Here is a 27,612-nt window from a genome sequence, read left to right on the forward strand (position 1 = left end):
ACACATATAGTATTTATATCATAGAATGCTATTTTAAAAAATGATGAATAGCATTATATCCTTACTGTACTACCATTCACCTCTGGCATATGCATTCCTTATTTCCCAGTCCAAATGTTCTCTGATAGAGCTGATATCCTAAATTCCAGGTATGAAGGACCAATGCTATATTTGGTAATAGGAAATTCCTTAATAGGAGAGTCTCTGCAGAAAATGCTTGTCTCTAGTCCCTTCGACCTTAATTCCTGATGAATGGGAACTCTGAACATGTGGTTCCTGCAGGCAGATTCCATGTGGAGTAAGCACTCTTAATGATAATGAGACTCCAAGCCACAGGTGTCAAACTTGCCACATCACATGACATGTTGTGACGGATCACAACTTTTTTTGCATTGCCGGAGCTGGGGTGGGCAGAGCCTCTGCATGATGCAACCAGCCCACAGGCCGACAGTTTGACACCCCTGCTCCAAGCCATGAAGGATTTAAAAAGTAATAACATTGAATTGCACCTGAAAACAAAGTGGAAACTGCACTTTGTTGCATGCTTCTATTTTCTCATGCTATATAAAGGGACAATATTTGTGTTCATATCAATAATATCATTGATAAGTAACCTTAAAGAACTTTTGTTATTTGTTTCACAGATACACACACACACACACTAGAAGGTTGGATTTGATCTACATTAGGTAGACAAATGGAATGAGTGTAATATGAAGAAAATATTTTTTGGCAGAATCTCACTTATTTGGGTGGGGCACCGTTGCTGGGACACTTTTTTAATAAAAAGAAAACTGAAGCTGTGAATAATTGGAATACATTCTTAGTTATTAAAATTGTCTGTTTATCTTTCAGATACCTTCTTGAACAGAGAGATGTTGAAATCAATGTCCGAGACAAATGGGACAGTACCCCTTTGTGAGTGCTTTGGCCTTGAGACACCCATACTGTTTGATATCCCTTACACAGGGATTTAAGAAAAACTAAGGTCTTTCAGTTTTTGAAGCATTTTTCTATTTTTTCTGGGTTTTTTTTTAAGAAAATGTTTTTTGTTATAAGTATTTTAAGTAATCTCTCCCTGGTTATATGTATGAATAATACTCCACTGTCTAGCCCCTCTGTTAACCTGGATACTTTTCTTCCTTTGTAAAAAATATTCTAGGTAACAGTAGAGATTTTATCATTGCTTGAGTGTGGCCATTTGAATAAGTTGCTAGAAAAATCCTGCTAATTTGAATTAGCCAATAGCATGGAAACATTAATTCTCATAATTGTTTTCAATTTACGTTCAGAGCTATATTATTTTTGAAGCAAAATGACTGACATTTTGCAGGCTAACCTAAGGATCTCTAGAATTATACAAAATGATCTGTCACACCATAAAGATTTTCAATTATTCATTTGTAATGCAATTTAATGTGTACTTGTGACTTTGCATTGTCTTCATTGTCTACAGAACTCATTTTTTGTAGCATGCTGCCTCAAATTTGTATGTTTGGAGTTTGCAGAAAACTTCCTTCAACCAGTCATTGCTCAGTCTTAGTTAGCCATTTGCCAACTAAGAGAGTGCTAATCAACAAGTGCTCCTTTCTCCATCAAGTTGATCAATTGTTTTCTGTGGTTCTTAATCTTCTCTTCACAGAAAGTGAAGCATATACACTGTTAGCATATATCTTTTGATTCCAAACTGTGCATCACCACTTTGTGAAGTGATGTATCTTAGCACACATTAAGAGAGCATGTGGGAGCTTTTATGCTACAGCATAGTCCATGACAGCATGTTAGTGAGCTGAACTAAATGAAATGCCAGCTAGATGGTACAAGGGATAAAATGTTGCAGGCAGTTTCTGCAGTGAGAAAACAAAATACCCACTAGCATAGCATTAACTCATTGAAATGTGAGTTTGGTTGATTTTGAAAATTGGGAAAGTGAGAACAGTTTTTCAGAGGGTGGTGAGGAAACAGCTTACAGTATGTAAATTTATTTTGCATTAGTAGTAGTTGAAAGACAACATTGTGGGATTGGTGAGTATATCTGCTATCTATGAGGTAGACAAAAATAACTTTATAACTTTATCTTTCAGAATATTATGCATTACATCAGTCCTGAAACAATTGTTTTGGTTATCAGTCTGAATCTAGGAAAAAAAAATTGAAGTGGTGGTTTTGCCTTAAAAGCCTAAGCAACTTCTGGACAACTTAATATTACTTACATGTTGTTTTATCTTGATTCCTCAAGATGAGACTGGGGAAAGGACTCTTATTGTAGAATGAATTCTTCAGGCAAACGTTTGCTGGCAGTAACCTCTTTCTAGAGCCAAGACATTTAAGTATACATAGTTATATTTAAATCTAAGGCCGAGTGCTTTTTATCATAAGAAATTACTGCTTAAAATGTTCATTATTTATGTGATCTGTTCTGGAAATCTTGCATAAAAGGAAGAGAACATTTATACTTCTTAAAAAGTATAGTACTTAAGTGAAGATACCTGATATTATCTTAACGTGGTAGGGGAGACCTGGCTTGACAGTAGTACATTTAAAAGGGATTTGGGTGTCCTTACTGACCGCAATTTACAGATTAGCCAGCAGTGTAATGCAGCTGCTTAAAAGGCAATTGCTATCTTAGGTATATTAATAAGAATATAAAGTCTGAATCACAGGAAATGATTGTTCTATTTTAGTTTGCCCTGGTCAGACCCAACTTGGAGTACTATGTCTGGTCCTTAAAAAGGACAAGGGGAACAAGTTCAAAGGAAGAATGTGTTGTTCGTCCATCGATTTTGATGAGGACCTTGACATCTTGTAGATTATGGGCCATCAACGATGTGTCCGTAGGTGGCTGATAAGACTGATGTTAGCACGGAACATTCTACCACATACTGAACAAAGAAATGTAGACACTGTTACTTCAGCATTTACAGCTCTGGCTTTGCGGCGTGCTCACTTCTCTTGTGCCAAGATTGTCCTTCTGTGTTCATATGTCTGGCAACCCTGGTACACCAAGGTGCGCCATGTCAGTCGACATGCGCCAGAAGTTCCCAAGAGATGGTTTTAATATCCAGGGACTTGAGAGAGGCTTTCAGCGTGTCTTTGTATCGCTTCTTTTGTCCCCCGTGCAATCGTTTTCCTTGAGACAGCTCACTATAGAAGAGATGTTTAGGGATGTGATGTTCTGGCATCCTTACAACATGGCCTGCCCAGCACATCTGGGCTTTTGTCAACAGAGTGTAAATTGATGATAAGCCTGCTCTGGAGAGGACATCTGTGTCTGGTATCTTATCCTGCCACCGGATCCTCAGAATTCTACAAAGGCAAGTCATGTGGAAGTAGTTCAGTTGCCTAATGTGCCTCCTGTACACTGTCCACGTCTCACTAGCATATATTAGGGTAGTTAGCACTGCTGCCTGGTAAACTTTAAGCTTAGTAGCAAGGCTTATTCCATGGTGGTCCCACACGTTAGTCCGCAATCTGCCAAATGCAGAACTTGCCTTGGCAATTCTACAGTTGACCTCGTTGTCAATTGTCACTGCATGGGAGAGGGTACTACCAAGATACGTAAATTGGTCCACTGCTTGCAGCTTTTGTCCCTTTACTGTGATGGTAGGCTCTTGATATTGAGCTTTTGGAACTGGCTGGTACATCACTTCAGTTTTCTTCATGTTGATGAAGAGGCCAAAGTTGTCACAAGCGGCTGCGAAACAAGCGGATACCAAGATAGTGAAGGGCCAGAAAAGCAAACCTACAAAGAATGTTTAAAGGAGATTGAGGAAGAGATACCAGAACATCTTCAAGTGTCTGAAGAATGGTCACACAGAAATAGGGCATAGACTTATTTTTTATTGCCCCTCACAGATGAAGGTGTTAAAGCCACAAGGGAGCTGTTTCAGGATAGATGTTGGGAGGAAATTTTTGATTGTATGAACTGTCAGCTAATGGAACAGGCTGCCACATAGCATAAGTTCTCCTTCCCCAGAGATCTTACAACAGAGGCTGGTTGCTGGATGCTCATCTTTCAGACTTGCTCAAGATTAAATTATATTTAAGATATCTGAACTCTAGGATTATTCGTGTTCACTACTTTCCCCTGTATATGATATACAGTTACTTTAGTCTGCTTTGGCCTTTTCATATTAAAAAACAGAGCAATAACTCTGAAGAGACCTAATCTTTCATGTAATTCTAGAGTTTCCATTCAATTGCAGAATTGGTGCTATGGACCAGCTTTTGGGACTCATGATGCATTGTTCTGTAAAGATTTTATTTTTATTAGTTTATTTCTGATCTCACTGTTCTCTTTTATAGATACTATGCTTGTCTCTGTGGACATGAAGAACTTGTGCAATACCTTCTAGCCAGTGGTAAGAAGACTGACATATTCTTCTAGAAATAAATATATGTTTGTCACTTTATGCCCTCTAGAATTGGAACTGTAAAGTTGGCTAATAATCTTGCTGTGATGAAAACTGTAGTTCCTTTCAACTTGTTTTAAACATCAAAGAAATGTTGGTCTTTTCCCCTTGGATCCAACTGGTCCAAGTTTTACACTAGAAATACATTCACTTTAAATGGCCAGCTGTTGTAATCTATGAAGTGCATAGTAGAAGAAACCTGAAAATCAGGAATAGCTCTTTTGGCATAGTGATCCATCTAAACCAAGCTGTAGCTCACCCATATTTTCTTGAGAATTAATACTGTTTCATAATAATTTGATTGCAAGGAAAAATATATTAAAAAGGAATGCAGTTAACTTTATACAATTCTTGTTACCTGAAAGTTTACCTGAGAAAATAAAGGTCAGACATTAAAACCAAATAACTTCTATAGAACCTTTAGAGATTGTGGTTTAAATCATAAGGCAGATTCATGTCTTAATACATGAACATATTCCTGAGGTGATTTGCTGCTTTTCTAAAATTAGGGATACAGGTACAGGATATTTTACAATTAAAAAAATTTAACAGAAGCAGTATGTAAGCCAGTCACCTAGAAATGAAACTTATTAGCTGAGAGTATTAATATATAATACTCAATTCACTGACAAATGACAAAATCAAATGATAAAATTCACTGAAATGACAAAATTCACTGAAATGACAAAATCAAATTATGTTCATTGTTTTTCTACATCTCTTGTACTTTGTATGTAAATTGATTTTCTCTATTATTTCAGCCAATTAGGGTAGCATAATGTAATAGTCTAATATTCTGAGGACCTAAATTTCTCTACTACAGGAATTCAGTTTTCATTTTATTAGCATTTTTAGAAACTTGATCTAATTCATGCAACAATAAAATCTATTTTCTCTAAAATATTGCTTCATAGTCTTAAATGAGCTCTTAAGTGGATGGAATTTGATTTTATTTCGTAAGCTTTTCTTTGGACCTAAAAATAACAGTTATGTCTAAAGGCTCTATAGAAATTATTTGTACAGTTATGTATATCTTTTAATTCTACTATTAGTTTGAAGTCCGAGCAGTTCTTAATTCATACCAGCGGTAAAATTTGCCCCAGATTTCGAAGTATTCGTGTTCCGTTTTGTCTTTCATAATCATTGTAAGCCTGTCCATCTCAGCACATATTAGAATTTTATGCAGGATCTCTTCTTCCGTTGGGGTTTCCTTGTTCCTCCCATTTTGAGCAAAAACCAGCCTGGAGGCCGTTAAAATGTGTAGCATTAAATAAAATACGCCTTTGTCATGTTTTTGCGTAGTTAAACCTAATAGAAAGAGTTCTGGTTTTGGTTCTACCGCTTGCTCTAATATTTCTTCCAACCAAATTTTAATCCTGTTCCAAAAATCACGAGCTCGCGTGCATTCCCACCACATATGATAGTAAGTTCCACTTTTCAAATTGCATTTCCAACATTTAGGGGAGACATTGGTATACATTTTAGACAATCTTGTGGGTGGGAGATGCCATCTATAAAACATGTTGTAAAGGTTCTCTTTGTAAGAGGTGGCCAAAGTAAGCTTCTTGTTTCTTGCCCATAGTTCTTGCCATATATGCAGATCAAAATTAAGACCAAAATCCTTACTCCACTTCAACATAGTCACTTTTACTTGTTCCTCGTACGTTGCCTGATCTAGCAAATAGTAGTATAATTTTTTAATCATTTTATCCTCCGACCCCAAAATTATTTTATCCAATTCTATTGTTTCTAATTTAATGCCTAACTCTTTTTTGTCTTTCCGATATCTTGCCTGCAGTTGCAGGTATGCCCACCATTCTAATTCTATCCCTTCATCGTGGATGGTTTTCCTGGATTTCAATTCCCCTCTTTCATCTAAAATATTTTTATATGTTATGATCTTGTCTAATTGAGTAAATTTTTGGTGTACATATATTTCTAACGGTGAGATCCAACTAGGTACTTGGGTATAATTTGGTTGCCAAATTTTTGTCCATACATCAATAAGAGCTTGCCTAATATAGTGACTTCGAAAATATTTATGTACTTTATATTTATGATCCCATAATATGGCATGCCATCCTATTTGTAGGTCATGGCCCTCCAGACACAATAGTCTCCTATTTTTTAGTAATATCCAATCTCTTACCCATACTAATGCTGCGGGCTGGTAATATTTCTCCAAGTCTGGAAGACCAAATCCCCCCCTTTCCTTTGAGTCCTGCAGTAATTTTAATTTAATCCTTGCTCTTTTTCCTTGCCAGATGAATTTACACATCATTTTATTCAAATTTTGAAAAAAATTCTTGTCTAATTTTATAGGTATACATTGGAACAAAAATAAGATTTTTGGCAACACATTCATTTTTATCACTGCAATTCTGCCCATAAAAGAGAACTGTAGGTTAGTCCAAATATCAAAGTCTTTTTGAATCTGTTCTATTAACTTATCGTAGTTATCCCTTTTAAGCGTAGCGCATTTGGCAGTCAGTTGTATCCCTAAATATCTAATTTTATTTGTGATTTGAACACCAATTCTGTCAACCAATTCATTTTTCTGTGTTTGTCATATTTTTGACAAGCATTTTAGTTTTTTCTTTATTTATTTTTAAACCTGCTATTTCCCCGTGTCTATTCAATGTTTCCATCAGTCTAATCCCTGATTGTAGTGGTTCTTCAATTATAAAAACTAAATCATCTGCAAAGGCTTGTATTTTAAATGTCTCTTTCTTGATTTCTAGACCTTGGATCTGTTCATTGTATATATAATTGTATTGTATAAAAGATGAGGTTTATATAGAGGTTAAGAACAATGTATAAAATTTTTGTACTATGATAGGAACTGATTGGAAAATTCATTCTGGAATGTCATGTTTGTCCATTGTTGTTTTAATTGTATTATGAATAAAAATTAAAAAAAAAAGAAATTATTTGGTTTCTCTCTGTTATCCTGCCAAAAATAATACTGATAAAAATGTGTTATGTAATCTGGTACATTTTTACATTATGTAAATTGATCTTCCTTACAGGTGCAAAATGTGAAGCAAACACCTTTGATGGTGAACGTTGCTTATATGGAGCTCTAAATGATACTATTCGGCGGGTATTGAAAGAATATAAGCAGATCACTGCAAAGTGCATGAAGAGGGACTACTATGATGCCTTTCTTCAGCGGTAAAAAGATGTATTCTGATGTTGGCAAAAGAGTCATCTTCAGAGGGGGCTGTATCATTGTCTTCTATTATCATGCTTTCCCATAGCAATAAAAGTGACAATTTTAAGTTAGGGCACTATGTTATATAGAAGTATGCAGGGTTCCTCTCCCTAGCTGCCTTTTGATCCTTAAAGAAGCCACATCTTTGCCTGGACTTCCCAGTATCTGCATAGACTCAGTAAAATATGTCTTTGAGCTGAAGAGTTGGTTTGTGCACTTACTGTGGAAGTCCAGGGAAAGACATGGCTTCTTTAAAGATTTTTGGAGAGGATTAGTGTAGGATTTGATTGCAAGGAATTTAAGTGATTAAGAAGATGGAGTGTGTAAAAAAGCTACCGGGGTGTTTAAAACTGTTCTTTCTTCATACAGTTGTAACTGGTGATTTATATCTTAAGAATGTATCATCCAGAATAAAAACTGTAACAGTACAATAAGAAAAATAGAATTTATCAAATTCAGAATTAATAATGCTTTTTTAAATATTTTCTTTGGAAGGGGGAAGGGAAAGGTGATGTATGCTTTCATTGCATATAAATGTCAAGTTGAATTATTCCACGCTATTCTTGTTTAATCGTGAAACTACTTTTCTCTCTCAATCTCTTTGCAGGCTTCTAGAACAGGGTTACCATAGTGACATTGTTTTTATTGTTCATGGGAAGTCTTTCTGTGCCCATCGCTGTGTACTTGGTGCTCGAAGTGCATATTTTGCAGAAATGTTTGAGACTAAGTGGAAGGGGAAGAATGTCATAGCACTGAAACATCCATTGGTAAGAAACCCAATCTTTGTTTTTCCTGAATATTTTTATATTTGAGACTTTCTTTCTTACTTTTTTACTTAAAAACAGATGCCAACAAATTTTATTGCAAAGTGATGGAATTATGGGTTGCCATTAAGAACATGCTAACCGAAGTATCACACAAGTATCACACATTTCCACTTTCAGATACATTAATCTGCAGTGCAGATTAACATTCAACAAATGTTACCTGGGAGCTTAATGTGTCCTCCTTAAGATGGCAAAAGCATCAGGAATAAGGAGTCTGCTTCTGCCACCATATTGGATATTCCTAAATCTGACCCAACTGATTACATAGTTTGTAAATAGATGACTTATTTCTGTTAAAATTTAATTACTGAAGGGAATTTTTTAACTTGTTTGCTTGTTATTTTTTCCACTCAACTCCCAGTGACTCTAGTCGGATATATAAAGTGAAAAGAACAAGTGTAAAAAAGAAACAATATTCATAAAACAGTGGGCACCCAGTAAGCCATCCTTAAACATTCCCCTCAAGGGGGGCTATCCATTCATTTTAACCCAAGACTGGGAGAAATTTAAAAAATGCTTGAATATGGACAAAGTGGGAGCCAAGTGGATTTCTGGAGTGGGGAAGGGGCTGTTTTAACAGGCAGATCCAGCAACAGAGAAATCCTGCTTCTTAGGTTCCCTATAGATGACCTTACCCAATTAATGGAATCTGAAGTAAGCCAACTATCAGAATACTCAGGGTGAGTGGACTCCAGAGGACTCCTATGGTCCCTCAAATTGCTAGGCTCTATATGCCATGTGGAGCTTTGTGGATGATAACCATCAACATATTGAATTACAGCCAGAAGCCAACTAGTAAACACTGTATCCCGTGTAGCAGGTGTATTACAGGACATAATGAGACTTGCCAATTTTACAAACAAGGCTGCATTTTGCACTAGCTGTAGATGCCCAATTCAGCCAACAGAATTTTCTAGGCCTTGCTTACTTTCTAGTTTAGGTCTCATTTATATTATCATTTCTTTCAAATGTTTATATGTAACTCATTTGTTTCATATACAGATAAATCCAGCAGCCTTTAGCTCTCTTCTGCAATATCTCTATACAGGTAAGTCTAATGTGATATATCAAAACTATGGATTTTATTTCTTATTTGTAATAGGTTCTACATAAATTTACTGTTGACATTTTCTTTGAAAGTTTCAGATTTGCTGGAGTTTCTTGAAAGATATTGGGAATGAAGAAATCATGGGTGGCAACTTTTTTTTGCTGTGGATTAGAATTAAATAGTTCCAAATGTAGTAGCATAATTTTTGGTAGTTGTAAAACAATAATTTTCAATGGGAAAAAAGAACAAGAAATATAAAGAGTTAAAAGCAGTAAAAGAGTAGAATCTTCTTAGGCTTCATGTTAATAAAGATAAGATTAGATAAGATTGTCATTTTTATTGTCATTTTTTTACTGTGAGCACAATGGCACACATCAAAAATGAAATTTAGTTGCCCGCTCTCAAAGTGAAACACATACATGACACACACTATGTACAACATATGTATAGACCTACACCCCTACATATACATAACAAATAAATATTAAATACTGTCCATCTTGAATATATAACGGAAGGAGGAAGCTTGAGAGTTCACAAGATTAATGCTGTATGGAATGAAACTATGGCTGAATCTGGATGTTCTGCTACGGATCGAAGCCTCCTCATTTAGAAGATAACTTTAAGACACCTATATAACCTGTTCTGTTCACAAAAGTATTAATTGTGTTATTTTAAGCCACAGGGTGGTGCTGGAGTTTAAGTTTATAGCTATGGTTGTACGGAGGGAGAGACTGAGTTCAGAGGATACTGGTAAACAATAACAGGAATGAATTGAAAGAATGAAGTGATAATTAGCACTTTTCTTTTGTTTACCAGGATGTTTGGACATAGATGTAGAATATGTAAATGACTGCAAGAGATTGGCCAAACAATGCCAGCTCCAAGATCTCATTGAAGACTTGGAAACCAAATGTAAAAAGGTGTATGAATTTGGTAAGTCTCCCAATCTTACTGTCATTCTCTGTAGGAAAATGGAAAAGTAGTCTTTTCTCCAACATTAATTACCAAAAGGTTAAGTCTTCTAATGGAAGGCACAGGCTTTAAAATAGTTTGATTTAAGCATTTGGGTCTTCATGGTACCATGCCACTTCTCCATAACGGATAGATGCCGTTATGGAGATAACGTAAAGGGAGAACCCTAGGTATGCTACTATAAGTTCTTAGGGGAAAGATGGGATAGAAACCTTCCACTTCACTGGGAATCACTAGATCAAGCTCAGCTCAACCACTTCAAAGTCAGCCCACGTTCATAGAAGCAGTATAGCTATAAGTGACTGCAAGCAACTTTATCCAACAAATGTTTTCTTACTATATGTCCTCCCTTTTCTGGACTTACACTCTGAAATATACATATATGTAAATCACAGACGTAACACTCCAACCTCTAGCTCGTGTTAGAAGAACATGTCAATAAAATATTCAGTATTTTAAAGTTTTGGTGTTTTTGCTTTTGTTTCTTTTAGTTTCTTCCAAGCCAGGAACCTGTGTAAAGGTGCTTACAATTGAACCATCAGGTAATTCACAGTTGCAGGAAGACCTCGCTCTACTAGCAGAGTGCGCCTTGCCGGCAGAATTCAGGGTAGGAAGTATTTCATTTCTTGTTTCCATCTCTTTGATGTATTCCTCCATTTGAATAATCTAATATAATTACATTTTGCTTAATATTCTGCCAGGAATTAATCTGATCACTTATTTATTAGATCCAGGATCCCCCTGAGTCATTAAGGTGGCCTGGGAGATGATTTACAATTAGGTCGGTGCTGTATTATTGGCTGGGGAGAGGGTGATGCCATCAGTCTTGTAAGAAATAGCGATGTACCTTCTCCTCAAGAGTCTGTCCTTGGATCGAACAATTCTGAACAATTTAACATCTTGTCTCCAGTTTTCTCTTTTTAAGGAAGGTTATTGAGCTAGAGAAAGCAAATTATCTCAGTTTCAGTAAGGTCTCAGGCTAGGATTTAGCCCAGAGACAACCTTGATTGTGATGATTGATTACCTTTTTGCAGAGCTAGGTTAAGACTTATGCAACTCGCCTTGTGCTCTTTGAATTTTTGATACCATCAGTAATAGTATTTATTTGGATAGGCTGTGGAGATTGGAAATTGAGAACAGTGTTTACAGCAATTCTCTTCCTTCATGGCTGGTTTCAGTCAGTCCTGTGGAGTGCCATAGTTCAATACTCTCTCCCCTTATATTCAACACTACATGAAACTGTGGTCCTCTGCCACTTCAAGATTTGATATTATCAATATGAAGATGATACCCAATATACATTTGGATCCTGAGCTGGCCAAGTGATGATGCCAAGGTCTTATTCCAATGAATGGAGACCATGTGGATCTGGATGAAGAGAAAATAGCTCCAACTTGATCCTATCAAATTGAATGGCTGTGGATATTCAGGTGCCCAGGTCCAGGGATTTTCCGTTTCTACCCTTGTATGGGGTTGTATATCGGTATGTAATGTGGCCTCTTGGCTTCCAGCTCCTGTCAAAGGTGAGGTGGCAGCTGTGGCTAAGAAGGTATTTGCATAGCTTCCTGGATTGGAAGAGTCACTCATGCCCTAGTCACCCCATGGCTCAAATATTGCAGCATTCTGTACATGGAGCTGCCCTTGAAAAGCACTTTCAAGCTTCAGTTGGTCCAAAAAGCATTGGTGCTGGTAGTTTTTAGCATGCCTCGCTATGCCCCCATGACATGCTTATTTCAAAGCTTAATTGCCATTGTGCTTCCAGTTGCAAATCAGTGTGCTGATTACAAACCCGCATGGCATAAGGCCAGGTTATTTGAGAAACCACCTATCTTCCATGTTTTCTGTCCAACTACTAAAAGCTGGCAGAGTTGACGCAGTCCAGATTTTTATGATTATTGTTAAACAATGCCATCTGTCAGGATCAGGAACTATGTCTTCTCTGTCACAGTGTCTACCCTCTTGAATAAAGTTCCCTTCAGAAATGTGTGTGGCTTCCACTCTGATTGCTTCCAGAAGGCCTTATAAATCTGGCTGTTCTACTAGGCCTTGGGATAGAACAGATGTGGTCCTCTTGCTAGATGTGTTTCTGTCTATATTATGTATATTTTCGCTGGATGCTGATCTTGTTTACTTGTATTGTTCTATTTATTGTTACTTGTTTTGTATTGTGAACCACACAGAGTTGTCTTGGAATCTGGTGGCACCTAAATCAAATCAATAAAGGCTTTGTAATATATTAGATAAAAGCAGCCAGAATTGCTAAATTAGACATTATCTGTTTTCATTTTCTGCTGGCAGTCACACAAAAATTTTACTACCCTTCATGATATAGTATAATCCCAATCAGAAAAAAAAGAAAATCTTTGCCAGAGTATCCTAATAAATTATTCATAGGCAGGACTAAAATTCTATCACTTGTGTTTCTATAGTAGTACAATGGAATTTGAGCCAGTATTTCATTGCTTCTAAGCCATATCTTTCATATTTTCCTATATCTGCCAATAACATTTTAGGAAATAAAATATGAAAATGCACTAACATGTAACTCTTACTAATCAAGGTTCTTGGCCAAAAAATTATGTCACATAATTGTGTTAAGCATTTCATTATGTTTTTTCTTTCTTTCAATCCCATAACCCAGGGGTGTCAAACTCAATTTCACTGAGGGCCGCATCAGCATTGCAGTTGCCCTGGGGGGCCTGGGTGGGTGTGGCCAGAGTGGGTGTGGCCTACTGGGGGGCGTGACCAGTTCTACATCATTCGCGGCTAGGGTGCCTATGGGGGCCTGGGCAGGAGTGGGACAGATCTGAGAGTCTCTGGCAGAAGGGGGTGGGACCGGGGCAAGTGCCAAGGCATGGTCTACCAGAGCAAGTGCCAAGATGGCCACCACAAAATTGTACATGGGCTCCTAGCCGGCCGGGGCCAGGGCCAAGGCAGCGGGGGCTGTTTCCTCATTGTTTCCAGGATGGCTTCGCAGGCCATATGAAACCACTTCGTGGGCTGCATCTGGCCCGCGGGCCTTGTGTTTGACATGTCTGCCATAACTCAAAGGCATAAAGACTGTAGGAGAAATCCCTATCAATGAAACATTTATTTACAGGCATACAGCAATTATATTAGCGATTATAATCCTGTGAGAAATTAAGAACACCCCATGTGAAGTTTTTTCTTTTTTAATAAATACATAACAATAACAATATTTATCTTCAGTCATAAAGTATAGAAAAATAAAGGTAATGTAATTGAACAGAAAAGAACTATAAAGAATTGGCTTTGCCATATTTATTCAACAAAAAAATTAACAGATATTTCATTTCCTCCTGTACAAGAAGAGCACCATTGATTATTGACCCTTTTGGCAGAAACAACCTCAAACAGGTGTTTCTTTTAATTGTCTATCAGTCTCTAATCTGAAGGGGAGGAATTTTCTCACTTCTCCATGGAGAATGTTTTCAGCTGTGCCATATGAGTTGTTTCTCACATGCTTAACCAATTTGAAATCATTGTATAACATTTTGATGGGATTTAGATCCAGACTTTGACTTGGCCATTACAGAACCCTCCATTTCTTTATATATTTTTTTCAGCCATTCCTTGGAAGTTTTACTGGAATATTTAGGGTCGTTGTCTTGTAGCAAAGTTCTCATTTGTCTGAACTCTAGTCTTCTGACAGATGGTCTCAGATTATTCTTGAGCATCCTCAGGTAGCCATGCAGTATCCTGCCTAAACAGTTTCTTTAAAAACATAGACTGAATTACTTCCATCATGATGAAATACTGTACTGCTGAAAGCTAAGATGAATCTTATATAAAAATGTATGGCACTTTGAGTTCCATAAGCATTAAAGGAACAGGAACATAAATGGGGGGAGACCCATATTTCTTAGGGTAACCAGAGCTACATAATCTTGATGGGCAGTTTACCTACTCACAACTGTATTTTTGACATGAATTGATAGCCTCATTTCATCTTGCTTTTTTGTAATATCTTGCAAAAGGCTTGATATTGTCAATATTGCCAGCTCAGATAGTTTTATTACAGTAGCCATCATGTTTGATAGAAATATTATCATTTTCCATATCAATGAAAAAACTTGTGGGTTCAATCCAGCCTTAACAAGTGCATGTTTCAGTTCATTCAGCTCTCCAGACTCCACTTGTTCTAGCCTTAGGAAAATGAACTTTGATATTTGGTGTTTGCCAATACTGGATGCCAGTCTTCAGTATTCACTGTTTTCCTTTGCAATATAGTGGCATGTTAGATATTGAAAAAACGTGCTTTTCATTTTATAATAGTTGCAATATCTAGTTGTGCGAGAGCCTTTGCGCTTCATACTGTTCCAAATATATATGACTTTCACTCTTATTCCAAAGAGAAATTGCTAAAGTTCCCACTTCCTATGGCAGAAAATTGAAGCATGAGCACATGCCAAATAAAAGGACTCTATGAAGTTGCACACATCCTTTGACTGCATGTGGATTAGATTGATGAGCATTCAGAACTCAGGCGTTATGTGTTTTTAATTCTATGTTAAATCCTTTTCATATTTTTCTGTACGTTCCCTGCATTTTTGGCTCTGTTAACAAAAGTAAACTAATAAAACGTGGAACCTATAAAGAACTTTGGACTGTAAATCTAAACATTGGAGCAAAATTTTCTGATTTGCTATAAACAGAAAATTTACCATAAATCATTTTTATACCAAGTCTCCTGTTAGACAACGTTTATTGTATTGTATTGTATTTAGCATATGCCAGGTGCTCTCTGCTGGCCTTTGTTATGTATGGTAACTTTTCTGCTAATAGAAACATTTTCTTTTTCATTTATTTCTCCTGTCATTTGATTAGTAGGAATAGAATAGCTATCTTTATTAGACAAAGCATGTAATAAAGCAAGTAGCTTTGAATTATCGTGTGAATATGAAGGTTGATTGCTGACTACATTAACAGCAATTAATGTATAATGGAAATAAAGTATGCATGAAAGGAAAAGGAACGCCTAACAAATAGCTCAGCACAAAGCAAGACTTCAACAAAGATGTGACTCTTTAATGTATTTATAGATGTATGTATGAATAATGCTGGTTTACAGTTCATTTGACTTTCTGAGAGAGTCAATGTAGAGTCTCATAGTCTTACATAGACTGTAGATCTATGATGTAACAAAGAGTATACGTTTAAAAATTTAAGGACAGCAATTTTAGGATTATAGCCAAACAGTTCTCCAAGCCCAAAGAGCCAAGGGCATTCTTTGATTTACTGAAATACTCTGAGAAATGGAATGGTTGTGGAGACTTAGAATGTCATTGGGATTAAGGTCAAAAGCAAGTCTGATCAGAGTTTAGGTATAATCCTACACCAAGATGATAAAAGTGGTGAAAAGGCAATATTTTTCCAATCATGTGTTGTGTTATATATTTGAATATATAATTGTATATTATGCATATACATAATTGTGCATTTATGTAGTGTAATCTTATTAAATATATGGTCAAATACTAAAGTTGTTTTATTTCTGTTTTGTGTTTAGGTAGGTTTTGGAGAGTTGCCTTTTGATAGCACCGACAGCTTCAGCAGTTATCCTGATCTGTGTTTCCGAGTGTCAAATTACAGTTTCTTCTGTCACAAGGTATAGGGTGCATTGATTTGCTTTGGGTCGATTCTTGTTGTTTTCCTCAATATTAAAAGATCTTGTATAGAACCAATGATGCACATTTATTTATGTGATATCTTGTAGGAAATTTCCAGAATAGGAATGTGTTATCGGATAACAATAAATTATTATTTATTAAACTTGTATGCCTCCCAACTCTCAACAATGAAGTTACAATAAAATCAATTACACAAAAAATAAAGATAAAAGATGGTAAGCGTGATCAATTTTTGATCTTTAAAAAGTTTGGGATGGATGCCTTGTCACAGACTCTTTTCTGGATCCTGCTGCTTGCTTATTTTAACCAAGAAGATTCCATTATTTTGTGTGTGTGTGTGTGTATACATCCATATCCGCACACATACATATGTGTATATGTACATATCTTCTCTTTTTGAAGGCATTTTTCTGTGGCCGAAGTGACTATTTCAAAGCCCTCCTAGAGGACCACTTCTCAGAGAGTGAGGAGCTACAAACCCAACCCAGTATCCCTGTGGTGACTCTCCATGACATTTCAGAGGAGATCTTCATCAGAGTTCTGTATTACATCTATAGTGATGATACAGAGGTGAGACCGGGATTCTTCTTTTTCAGCATGAGGCATTTTAGACCAGAGATCCCCAACCTTTTGGGCACCAGGGACCGGTTACGTGGTGAGAGTTTTTCTGCAGATTGGAGGGTGCGTGGTTTTGTGTGCTGCCTGCATGCCGCGGATGGGGCTTTGCTTGTTTGTGCAGACCGGTTGCTGGCATGCCACGGCCCAGTACTGGTCCACAGACCGGGGTTGGGGACCCCTGTTTTATACTATTTTTTCTAGCAAGGATCATGGTGTTATTGAGCAAAATAAACATGGCAGAACCGGCATTGTATGGTGTTTGCTGTACTTGTATGAAGATAAATAAAACTACCCATTAAATTAGGGTAACATAATCCCTTGCATCCTTTCTTGATTCTCTTAAAATATTTATCTTCCTGCAATTTTTGTGATTCTTGGCCAATTAACCCTTTTTTTGCTTGAATTTTACTTGAGGTTTTATTAATAAGCAGTAAAGGCATATTTGAATATAATTAATGTTTTTGTTCTGGTTAAAGGAAGTTGTTTATTAAATTTGTACTATTTACTGGATTCCTGCCCTATATATAAAATAATAATAAAAATCCCTTCTTATCCTTATGGGTGGCATAGGTCTTCCTCAGTTTCAGGTCCTCTAGCAGATGCCTGGGAGTTTGAGGGTTCTGCGCAGTCTCTTGGCTGTTCCTAGCACTGCAGTCTTCTGGACAGAGAGCTCTGATGTCGTTCCTGGGATCTGTTGGAGCCCCTCTCCCTGCTTAGGAGAAACAGTCCCAAATGCTCATACCACCACTGGGATCTTTTTGGCCTTTACTTTCATGTGTATCTTTTATTTCCCTATATGTGGATGAGACTCACTCTGTGTCTCACAACATGCTGACGCACACATGTGCATATATTAACACATATTCTTTCACCTTTGTATTCCTGATAGTAACAAGGAATATTTTTGTAAGGTATACTGTTGGCTTATCGGGAAAGATGAAAAAAAAAAGTCCCAGAAGCAAAAACTGTAGAGATTGCCAAGAATACCACAGGGATGGATCCATAAAGCAAGCAGGAGTTGAGCTCACTGGAAGTGATTTTACAGAAGTGCGATGGCACGCGGAGTGGTCAGTTTGCCAGCAGAGGGCAGTATACAGTTAGCAAACTGGCCAGAGCTAAAAATAGTTTACTTGTTTTTATGCTGCATTTTCTTGTCGCATATAGTGCAAAGTCTTGGTTGCAGCTTTAGAATTTAGAAAATTCTTAATGGAACTGAACTCTATAGCATGGATGCTATATTTTCTGTACCATATCGTGATAATTCAGTTCTGAGAAACTTTCTGAACATATATTTTTCACAAGTAATGATGGATTTGTTTAATGAGAATTATTCAGAAAGATAGAGGATATGAAACAATAGTCTGGTGTTTGTGATGTCAAAATGATTATAGACACTAGGCCACTAGATATCTTTTTTTCCCAAGATGGTGAATGTTCAGTGTAAAATGGAAGTGTGATAACGCACATTCAGTAATTCATGATAATGCAGTCAAATAAGCAATGGTCTTTGGACAAAATGAACTTTAAGATATGTGCCTTATTTTTCTAAGTAGAAAGAGAAATTAACATTAACAATCTGAGCCATGAAGTTCCATCAGGTAGCAGTGTGATAGGTAAAATGTGAGATGGAGACCTTATTCCCATACATTGAATGTATATCTCACGTTGAGCTAGCCTAATTTCACTGCAGAGGAACTTTGCACGTACATGTGCACAGTACTTCATGCACTGAAAGGCAAGAACAAAGGCAGAGAATACTTGCCGCCTTTCTTCTGAAACGAATTTTAGGCATTCGATTTTGCTCTCTGCAAAAACTGCTTTTTGCCTGTTTTTTGTCTTAGAGAATAACCATATTTGCTCTTCAACAGACGTAAGCGAAAGATAGTGCAAATCAAATCTTTATAAGGTCATAGACCAACATAATAGTGATAGTGACTTCTTTCTAGCATAAAAGCCCAGTTATTGTGTCTGTCCTCTCCCTAAATTTATCGCACCAAGAAGATATGTTGGTTACTCCACAGTCTTGAGACATTGTTTTGTAGAGAATAGATGGTTGCAGGAGCTCCTGTTGCTCTGTGGAACGTTGTTTGAGATAGTGTACTTTCTCTTTTCCTTTTGCCGCCCTGCAGGGCAACAGTAAAGATGCCAACCAAGCCATCTGTCCTTGTTTTCCTTTAGCTAGCTAAAAAGCACTTTCCCAGTTGCACTATCATTTTGAATTGGGATTTCATTCTTTAAGATGTTACTATTCCTCCTAGCTTGGTATCTTTTGCAAATACAATACAGGTAGTCCTTATTTAAGGACCATTTGTTTAGCGACCATTTGAAATGATAACGGTGCTGACAAAATGCTATTTAGATCAGTCCTTGAAGATATGGCCATTGCAGTAACCAAGTGGTCGCCTGACCAGAATTTGAGCACTTGAACCTGGGGTATATTTCAACTCTCCCCACCCACCCATCTCTGCCCTTTTGGCCACTCTGCACCCCGCTGCCTCTGACCTCCTGCACTTTGCCACCCCTTCCACCCCTTGCTGACTTTCATGAGAGGCTTCACCTCTTAGCAGGAGGAAGAAGATAATAAAGGTCAGATGGAGGTGCAGGCAGGCTGATCAAAAGAGCAGAGATGCTGGGGAGGAGACAGGTTGATTGGGGGCATTGAAGCACTTTGTGGTTGAAAAGGTGAGTGGTGTGCTCCAAGCAGCTGAATTATGATCACATAACTAAAGGGATGCTGTAAGACCCATTGCAGACCCATGATAAATACCATTTGTTCAGCACCATTGTAACTTTGAATGGTTGTTAACAAGGTTACCTACATTATGAGATAAATAAAAAGTCTGAAAATATGAATGCTGTGTGTAATCATTAACAATATTGTAGGTTTATTGATCTTAAATTAAACCTATCCAGATGAGGGATTTGAGGAATATGATCCCAGAAGACACTTATTGAAGTTAATACATAATATCTGTTTGTGAATTATTGTTCATTATACAATGTAGTGATTACAGGGAAACATTTGTGTGATTCTTCCAACTTCAAGTTTTAATTAATATGCACTCCTTTTTCTGTGGAGAAGTTATATTTTCACAAAATTATTTCATAGGATACATTTCTGTAATGTTGACATATACTTTCTTGAACCAAAGAGTACTAAATGGATTTCAGTTCACCTTTCAAATTTATTTCTTTGATGACATCATGAGCCAACTTGAGAAGAGAATTTGCTTCCCTCTTAAAAGTAGCTTTCTTCAGCCTAGGCAATGGACATTCAAGGGAATGTCCCTTGACTTGTAAGAGGGCTCTCTTCATGATGCTTTCTGGGTTCTCAGTAATTTATACTATAGATATCTATTTGGCGATATCTATGGTGATATCTAGTAGATAGCATCTATAGTAGATGCTATAGCATCTACTGATTTAAAATAAAACTACTACTATTACTACTGTGGATTTAGCTTTTTGTGTACACTTGTGGACATTAAAATTATCAGTGTTGCATCTTTCAATAGCAATATGGCTTAGACTTATATACTGCTTCACAGTGCTTTACAGCCCTCTCCAAGCGGTTTACAGAGTCAGCATATGGCCCCCATAAGTCTGAGTCCTCATTTTACCAACCTCAGAAGGCTGGAAGGCTGAGTCAACCTTGAGCTGGTGAAAATCGAACTGCCAAACTGCAGGCAGTCGGCAGTCAGCAGTCAGCAGAAATAGCCTGCATTCTAACCACTGTGCCACCACAGCTCATATGATTGTGATTTGTTGGATTTATACTACTGGTACTTCTTTCCTCAAGGAACTGTTGGCACCACACATAGCACTACACCTTTAATTCCCCCTCCCCACACACACACAGTAGCTCTGTGATGTAGGTTGAGGAGAGAACGTAAGAGTGGTCCCAAGTGTACTTCCATGGCTGAAGTTGTACTACAGTCTGCATCTCTTTTGTCCTAATTCAGATTGGGCTTTCAATCTGTCTTGTAGTGGGAAAATACTGAGTCATACTGAGTTTAATTATATTGATGCCTTTTGTCCCAGCAGTTGTCTCCTGAAAACGCCTATGAAGTGCTTTGTGTCGCTGATATGTATCTGTTACCTGGGCTTAAGCGCCTGTGTGGGAGAACTTTGGCACAGGTTCTCGATGAAGACAGTGTTGTCAGCATCTGGAAGATTGCAAAACTATTCCAGCTGACCCGATTGGAAGATCAGTGCACAGAGTATATGGCAAGGATAATTGAGAAGGTAATAAAAAGGAGGTAAAGGACAGCTACTATAGATATTATTTGTCTGACAGGCTGCAAATAATCATTTGACATGAAAGGGCTTTAAAACCTAAGTTCCAATAAGCGATTAGTTTATTTGTAAAATTTGCTATTTTTTTATAGCCATAACCACAGTTGGTTTCTATAGAAATGGATGTCTATAGCAAGGGATGTCATATAGTGGAATAAACACTATTTCCCATGTTATAGTGAGAAATGTGATAACTGCCATAAAAATGAAGTTGTGTCTTCATCTAAAAACGTTTTATAAATACAAATACTATGTACAATTACAATTTATCTTTAGCCAGAAGCAAGACAATCCTAAATTTAAAGCAATCCCATCAAAGGTATAATAAATAGAAGAAAAATATGAAGACTAACAAAAATCCTAAAATGCCAACTTTGAGTGAAATCAATCATAGATATTCCCCTCCCAACTAATAATCTGATGGAGTGAGTTGCAGCTCATGAAAGCTTATGCCTTTTAATAAAAAATATTTGTTGAAAAAGCAAAGATGCTATCAATTCCTGATTTTTTTCCCCACTTCAAGATAAGTGTGATGATACACTTTTATATGTTTCCGTATTACCCAAAAAGTCATGGTCTAGTCTAGAAAAAAAAAGAATACCTAATAATAATGAGAATTGGTCTAAAAGAACACATTATGTCAGTTGTTCTAAGACAGTATTTTGTGTTCTTAACCAACGTGTGATCCATTTTAATTTTGTCAGGCCAAACCTTTATAAAATGAAGGAATTTCTTGGAATTTCTGTGAAGTGATTTAAATTTGTCATGAACAAAATGAATTCATAAGAACAGTTAATTTAATCCCTAAGCTTCTTGGAACCTCCGTGCCAATTGTGTTAACATCCATATAAGTGAGAATTGATGTAATTAAGAACATGTATTAGAATGTTCTTATTTGGCTATAAAGCCTCTATTACGCATTGGAAAGTTATTAACTTTTTTTTAGTTTAAAACCTGATTTGCATTTTAATGAGTGAAATAAGTATTTGATCCCCTATCAATCAGCCAGATTTCTGGCTCCCAGGTGTCTTTTATATAGGTAACGAGCTGAGATTAGGAGCACTCTTGTAAAGGGAGTGCTCCTAATTTTAGCTTATTACTTGTATAAAAGACACCTGTCCACAGAAGCAATCAGTCAATCAGATTCCAAATTCTCCATCATGTCCAAGATCAAAGAGCTGTCCAAGGATGTTGGGGACAAGATTGTAGACCTACACAAGGCTGAAATGGGCTACAAGACTATTGCCAAGCAATTTGGTAAGAAGGTGACAACAGTTGGTGCGATAATTTCCAAATGAAAGAAACACAAAATAACTGTCAATCTCCCTCAGTCTGGGCTCTATGTAAAATCTCACCTCATGGAGTTTCAGTGATCATGAGAATGCTGAGGAATCAGCCCAGAACTACATGGGAGGATCTTGTCAATGATCTCAAGGCAGCTGGGACCATAGTCACCAAGAAAACAATTGGTAACACGCTACACCATGAAGTACAAATCCTGCAACACCCACAAGGTCCCCCTGCTCAAGAAAGCACATGTCCAGGCCCGTCTGAAGTTTGCCAGTGAACATCTGAATGATTCAGAGGAGAACTGGGTGAAAGTGTTGTGGTCCGTTGAGACCAAAATCAAGCTCTTTGGCATCAACTCAACTTACCATGTTTGGAGGAGGAGGAATGCTGCCTATGACCTCAAGAACACCATCCCCACCAGCAAATATGGAGGTGGAAACATTATGCTTTGGGGGTATTTTTCTGCTAAGGGGACAGGACAACTTCACTGCATCAAAGGGACAATGGACGGGGCCATGTACCATCAAATTTTGGATGAGAACCTCCTTCCCTCAACCAGGGCATTGAAACTGGGTCACGGATGGGTATTCCAGCATTGCAATGACCCAAAACACATGGCCAAGGCAACAAAAGAGTGGCTCAAGAAGAAGCACATTAAAGTCCTCAAGTGGCCTAGCCACTCTCCAGACCTTAATCCCATAGAAAATCTGTGGAGGAAGCTGAAGGCTCGACTGCCAAATGTCAGCCTCGAAACCTTAATGACTTGGAGAGGATCTGCAAAGAGGAGTGGGACAAAATCCCTCCTGAGATGTGTGCAAACCTGGTGGACAACTACAAGAAACGTCTCACCTCTGTGATTGCCAACAAGGGTTTTGCACCAAGTACTAAGTCATGTTTTGCAAATGGGTCAAATACCTATTTCACTCATTAAAATGCAAATCAATTTATAACTTTTTTGAAATGCGTTTTTCTGGATTTTTTATTGTTATTCTGTCTCTCACTGTTAAAATAAACCTACCTTTAAAATTATAGACTGATCATTTCTTTGTCAGTTGGCAAACTTACAAAATCAGCAGGAGATCAAATACTTTTTTCCCTCACTATACATCCTGTTGCTTTAATCTTGATTTTATGTTATACCTTTTGAGAGGACATATAGAGAAAGCTACTTTTATCATTCTAATTAAATTGATGGGAAAATCATTTTTGAGTTATGCTTTAAGTAACCTGTAGTACATTGTATATCCACTTTGTGTGTGTGTTTGTGTATGTGTGATGATAGATAAAGATAGAGATTAGATATAGATATATAGATGATATTGATGTCCACACCGGTGTTTGACCCCAGTAGAAGGAAATGATCTTGTTTCTTCCCGTGTAATTTCACACTTGGTTATGGAACATGGAAGATCTATTTGACCAGCACCAATTTTTCTTAAGTGAAATTCACTGTTCCTTAGTCAATTTACTGATTTTATAAATGGTTTTAATTAGCACTCCCACATAAGTTGCAACATTCTTTACTTAACAGGTTTTGAGAGAGGTGTGAAATTATTTCTTGTTTGTGAAAGTGCACCCCCCCCAAATTAACAGTTTCACTAATACAAAATTCCTCACCTATGTTTTTACTAGGAACAAGCATGACCCAATTTTGCTTTTCAAAGGTCCAATAATTGATTTTTTTGTAATTGTCCTTCTCATCTCCAAACCAGTACGAGGTATTGGATTAATCTCCCCAGAGTTCAGAATTCAAAAAAGTCCTTCATTGTTATAGTTTATTGGATGAAGCTATGAAAAACAGAAGCATGTAGTAGAGACAATACTTGCTATGGTGTGAGTGAGGCTGCAAACATTCCTCTGTGAGTTGTGTGTTTAAAAGCAATGTGGCTAAAAGGCCAAGGGTCAAGGTTTGTTTTTAAAAGATTTGTGCCATCACTATATTATTTTGTTATAGCGTTAGAAGGCTGCTTTTTTTAAAATACATTTTTCATCTTATTCTCAGAGCGGAATTAGGCTAGTGAAAACAGTTATTTTTAGGGTGCAGGATTTTGCGCTCTGAGAATTTAGTTTTGTTGCCATTGACAGCATAAGTGAAAACAGTCTGATAAAGATTCTTCTGGATTTATCCATTTTCTGTCCCTTGTTTCTTCAGTTAGTGGAGTTTGAGGAATTTGCAGCAGCAGTGAAAGAGAATGCTGACGCAGTGGAAGAGCGGCAGGAGACGGACTCTATTCCTCTTGTGGACGACATCCGTTTTCATATAACCAGCAACGTTCAAACGTACAGTGCCATTGAAGAGGCTAACCAGAAATTAGATGCTCTGGATAATCTTTTGGCTAGCATTGGACTTGAATGTTAATCTGGGAGATTTTCTTGTGTAATTAAATGAAGTATCAGTTCAGAGTTCATTTCTGCAAAGTTCACATCTTTTTCTTTCTATTTGATTTTCCCATTTCTTTATGTTTTATTTATGCTTTCCTTATTTTTTACATTGATGACTACTGCATCTGAATTAATATTTTAATTCTTCCAGGAAACAGGTCCCCATAAGAATCTGTAGTTTGAAAACATGGTTAGGTATATGTTATGTTGTTGATGAAAGATTTGCATGTAGTGAATGTACTATTTGGCATACAACCAATTACTGCAGTCCAAAAAAGCTCAATGAAAATGGGTCCATCCTTCAGAATATTGCCATTCCTGTTGGGTAAAGAAGGAAATAAAAGCTTTTACTGAATTATAAGAATATGAAGTTGGTGGACTAAAAGCTGAGATTGCCTGCTGTTAGACTTACAGCCTAATCTTCGAAATGTGCACAGCTGGAACTGAGCAGACCCTCAGTTTTCTAATCTAGCTGCCTGATTTATCAGCTGATCAAGTTCATTTACTTTTTTAAAAAAATTGATCCTTGAAATAAAATATTTTGTCACCATATGGTGCAAAAGCACTTGCCCTCTCCCCTTTTCTGCTGTTTTATAGGGACACTGAGACATGAAGGTTTAGTATATCTGCATATCTGTAGATAGTAATGTTCTTTTGATTTTACTGTGCTTGGGGATTTACTTATGTGATTTCCAAATTTCAGCATGGAGTATGTATGTACAAGTGACTATGTTGTACTTGCATGATACCACAATGGACTGATGGAGCATTGTTTGCCTTTGCAGTGGAAGCATAAATTTGTTTTGTGCAGATCCCAATATTGTGAGGCGATAGAAGGTATCACCTTGCTAACTAGTTCTACCCTTTGATATATTGAATGGCAGATGAGAATATATTCACATGTCATAGTATATACAGTGCAATATTTTAGGGTATACATCATTTGATTTAAGTCATTTCACATTAAGGTCCCCTATGTGAAGGTCTGTATGAAAATTTAACAATATTCTATTGTTGGACACAGTGAGGTGTAGGTCATCCATATGTACACAGTTCTAATGTCTACAATCACCTGTCAATAACAGATGTTCTAGCTGGCTCTGTAATTGATTGGCAGGTTTCCTAAATGAGACTGGTGCTGTTTCCCCCTACTGTATATATTCAATCTAGGGTGTATATACATAGCTTGTGAGATTAGTTTAAGTACTAAGTTCAGAACAGCATAGCAGACCTTTCATCTGCATCATCATGCCATATTTTCATGTTGAAAAGAGACAATTCGGACTGGTTATTAAGATCTTAGTCTGTATGTAAATACTGTCTCACCACTGTCCAGTTCATTATGTTCTTTGTTATTCCTCCCATTAATATGAATGATAGGTGGAAAATACATTGTGGCCATTCAGACAGTGGGGGGGGGGGAAGGGATGGGAAATGCAATGAAACCCATACTAGGTAGATCAGCCAGGGTTCTGTGTCACCCAACCACTCTAGAATTATGTGCTCATTATTAGATAAATTTGACAAAGAAAGAACTAAATTCCCATTTGGATTATCCTGACGTTATGAGGAAATATTGTTGTATATTACAGTAATACTGTTAGTAAGTGTTACAGCAGTTGCGTTGGTAGATTAACTTTAGTGAGATATTGATGTGACAAAAATGATGTTGGACTCTAGCAGAGTTTCCATGCACTGATAACTCTTTACACGTAAGGTCAAAACGTTGTGTATTCTTAATAGTATGCCAAGAAAAGCACACCCTTAAAGGAATGATGCTTATTTAAAAGCATAAGGAACTAGTCTGTTATTCACAAGCCATAAATAAAAGCCTGGCCAAGATCTTTCTTTTCCTCCGTTTTACCAGGAAAATGAAGGGAACTAAAATGCTGGATTTCTTGACATTTCTTTTTGGCAAACATCTTTGGCAAATATTAAAGAATTTTTCTTGTACCAACTTATGAGCCCCCTCCAGTGAATAAATGGACATCATACTGGAATAAATCATAACCTTTTCTGTTTCCATTTTTATTTGAACAGTAAATTATTGCAACAAACAAAGCACAGTACGCTTTTTTATACATAGCATTCTAGTGTTCTCTTCTTTGCAAGTATCTAGTAAAGTTAACATGATATAAGCACAGAAAATTACTACTGGTAATTGCATTTGGGGTTTTTTAAATAAAAAAAACTTTTTAAAAATATTGTCAAGTGAAGATTCAGTTAACTTTTAGATAGGCAGTGAAGGTGGCTGAACAAAACTTTGTTTATAGTACTGAGAATGTAAGTACATTCAGAATGAATTACCAATATTATTGTGTTTCTCAGTACAACTCCTTGATGAGCTATCCCTTGGTCTGTCTTGTATTTTGTTGGTTCCCTTGTATAAATCAGAGTTGTGGATAAAAACAGACTAGTATCTATTTAACATACAGTGAAAGGTCCCCTCCCTTAAATCCAAAGAAGTTCGGAAAATAATGGATCTCTAATTATTTATTGTTAGTCTTCCTAGCTATTAATTGCCTTGTAGAGAGTTTAAATGTCAGACTTATTATGATCTTACTTTAACTTGGCCCTCTGTTATTTAAAATAAAATGTAAAGCTTTACAGAATGGCAATATAATTATATATTTAAAAGCTTAATATATAAGCATGTGTGCAGCAATAAAGAGTCTATTTCATTAATCTGCTTTTCCTGTGCCTCATTAAATAGTAAAATGAGTGCTGCAAAAGTTCCATGTTACTTACACTCCCAAGACTCAAACTTGATGCCGTCTTCCAATCAACAGTAATATCTACTGATGGTATATTTAATTACCAGTAGTTGCATAAAATATCCTTTTCAGTTACCATTTAGAGATTATAGTAGCTTGGGAAAATGGTTTGTATATGTAGATCT

General features: G+C 36.8%; 1 protein-coding gene across 2 annotated transcripts; it reads left to right on the forward strand.

Annotated features, from left to right (window-relative positions):
- Window positions 1-891: 891 nt before the first annotated feature.
- On the forward strand, window positions 892-27,398 carry LOC120316506 (ankyrin repeat and BTB/POZ domain-containing protein 1-like). Of its 2 annotated transcripts, none has more exons than XM_039362194.1 (11): window positions 892-988; window positions 4,306-4,361; window positions 7,442-7,586; window positions 8,234-8,393; window positions 9,456-9,501; window positions 10,321-10,437; window positions 10,968-11,083; window positions 16,007-16,105; window positions 16,530-16,697; window positions 20,787-20,990; window positions 24,484-27,398. In XM_039362194.1, the coding sequence occupies exons 3-11, from the start codon at window positions 7,552-7,554 to the stop codon at window positions 24,688-24,690; spliced, it is 1,152 nt and encodes a 383-aa protein (XP_039218128.1). In that variant the 5' UTR covers window positions 892-988; window positions 4,306-4,361; window positions 7,442-7,551; the 3' UTR covers window positions 24,691-27,398. The 2 variants fall into 2 exon arrangements, with proteins under 2 accessions (XP_039218128.1, XP_039218129.1); XM_039362195.1 differs by having other exon boundaries at window positions 895-988; window positions 20,790-20,990.
- The last annotated feature ends 214 nt before the right edge of the window (window positions 27,399-27,612 follow it).

Source organism: Crotalus tigris, unplaced genomic scaffold (genome assembly GCF_016545835.1).
Source record: "Crotalus tigris isolate CLP2741 ecotype Arizona unplaced genomic scaffold, ASM1654583v1 scf7180000019365.206954, whole genome shotgun sequence".
NCBI classification, from domain to species: Eukaryota; Metazoa; Chordata; class Lepidosauria; order Squamata; family Viperidae; genus Crotalus; species Crotalus tigris.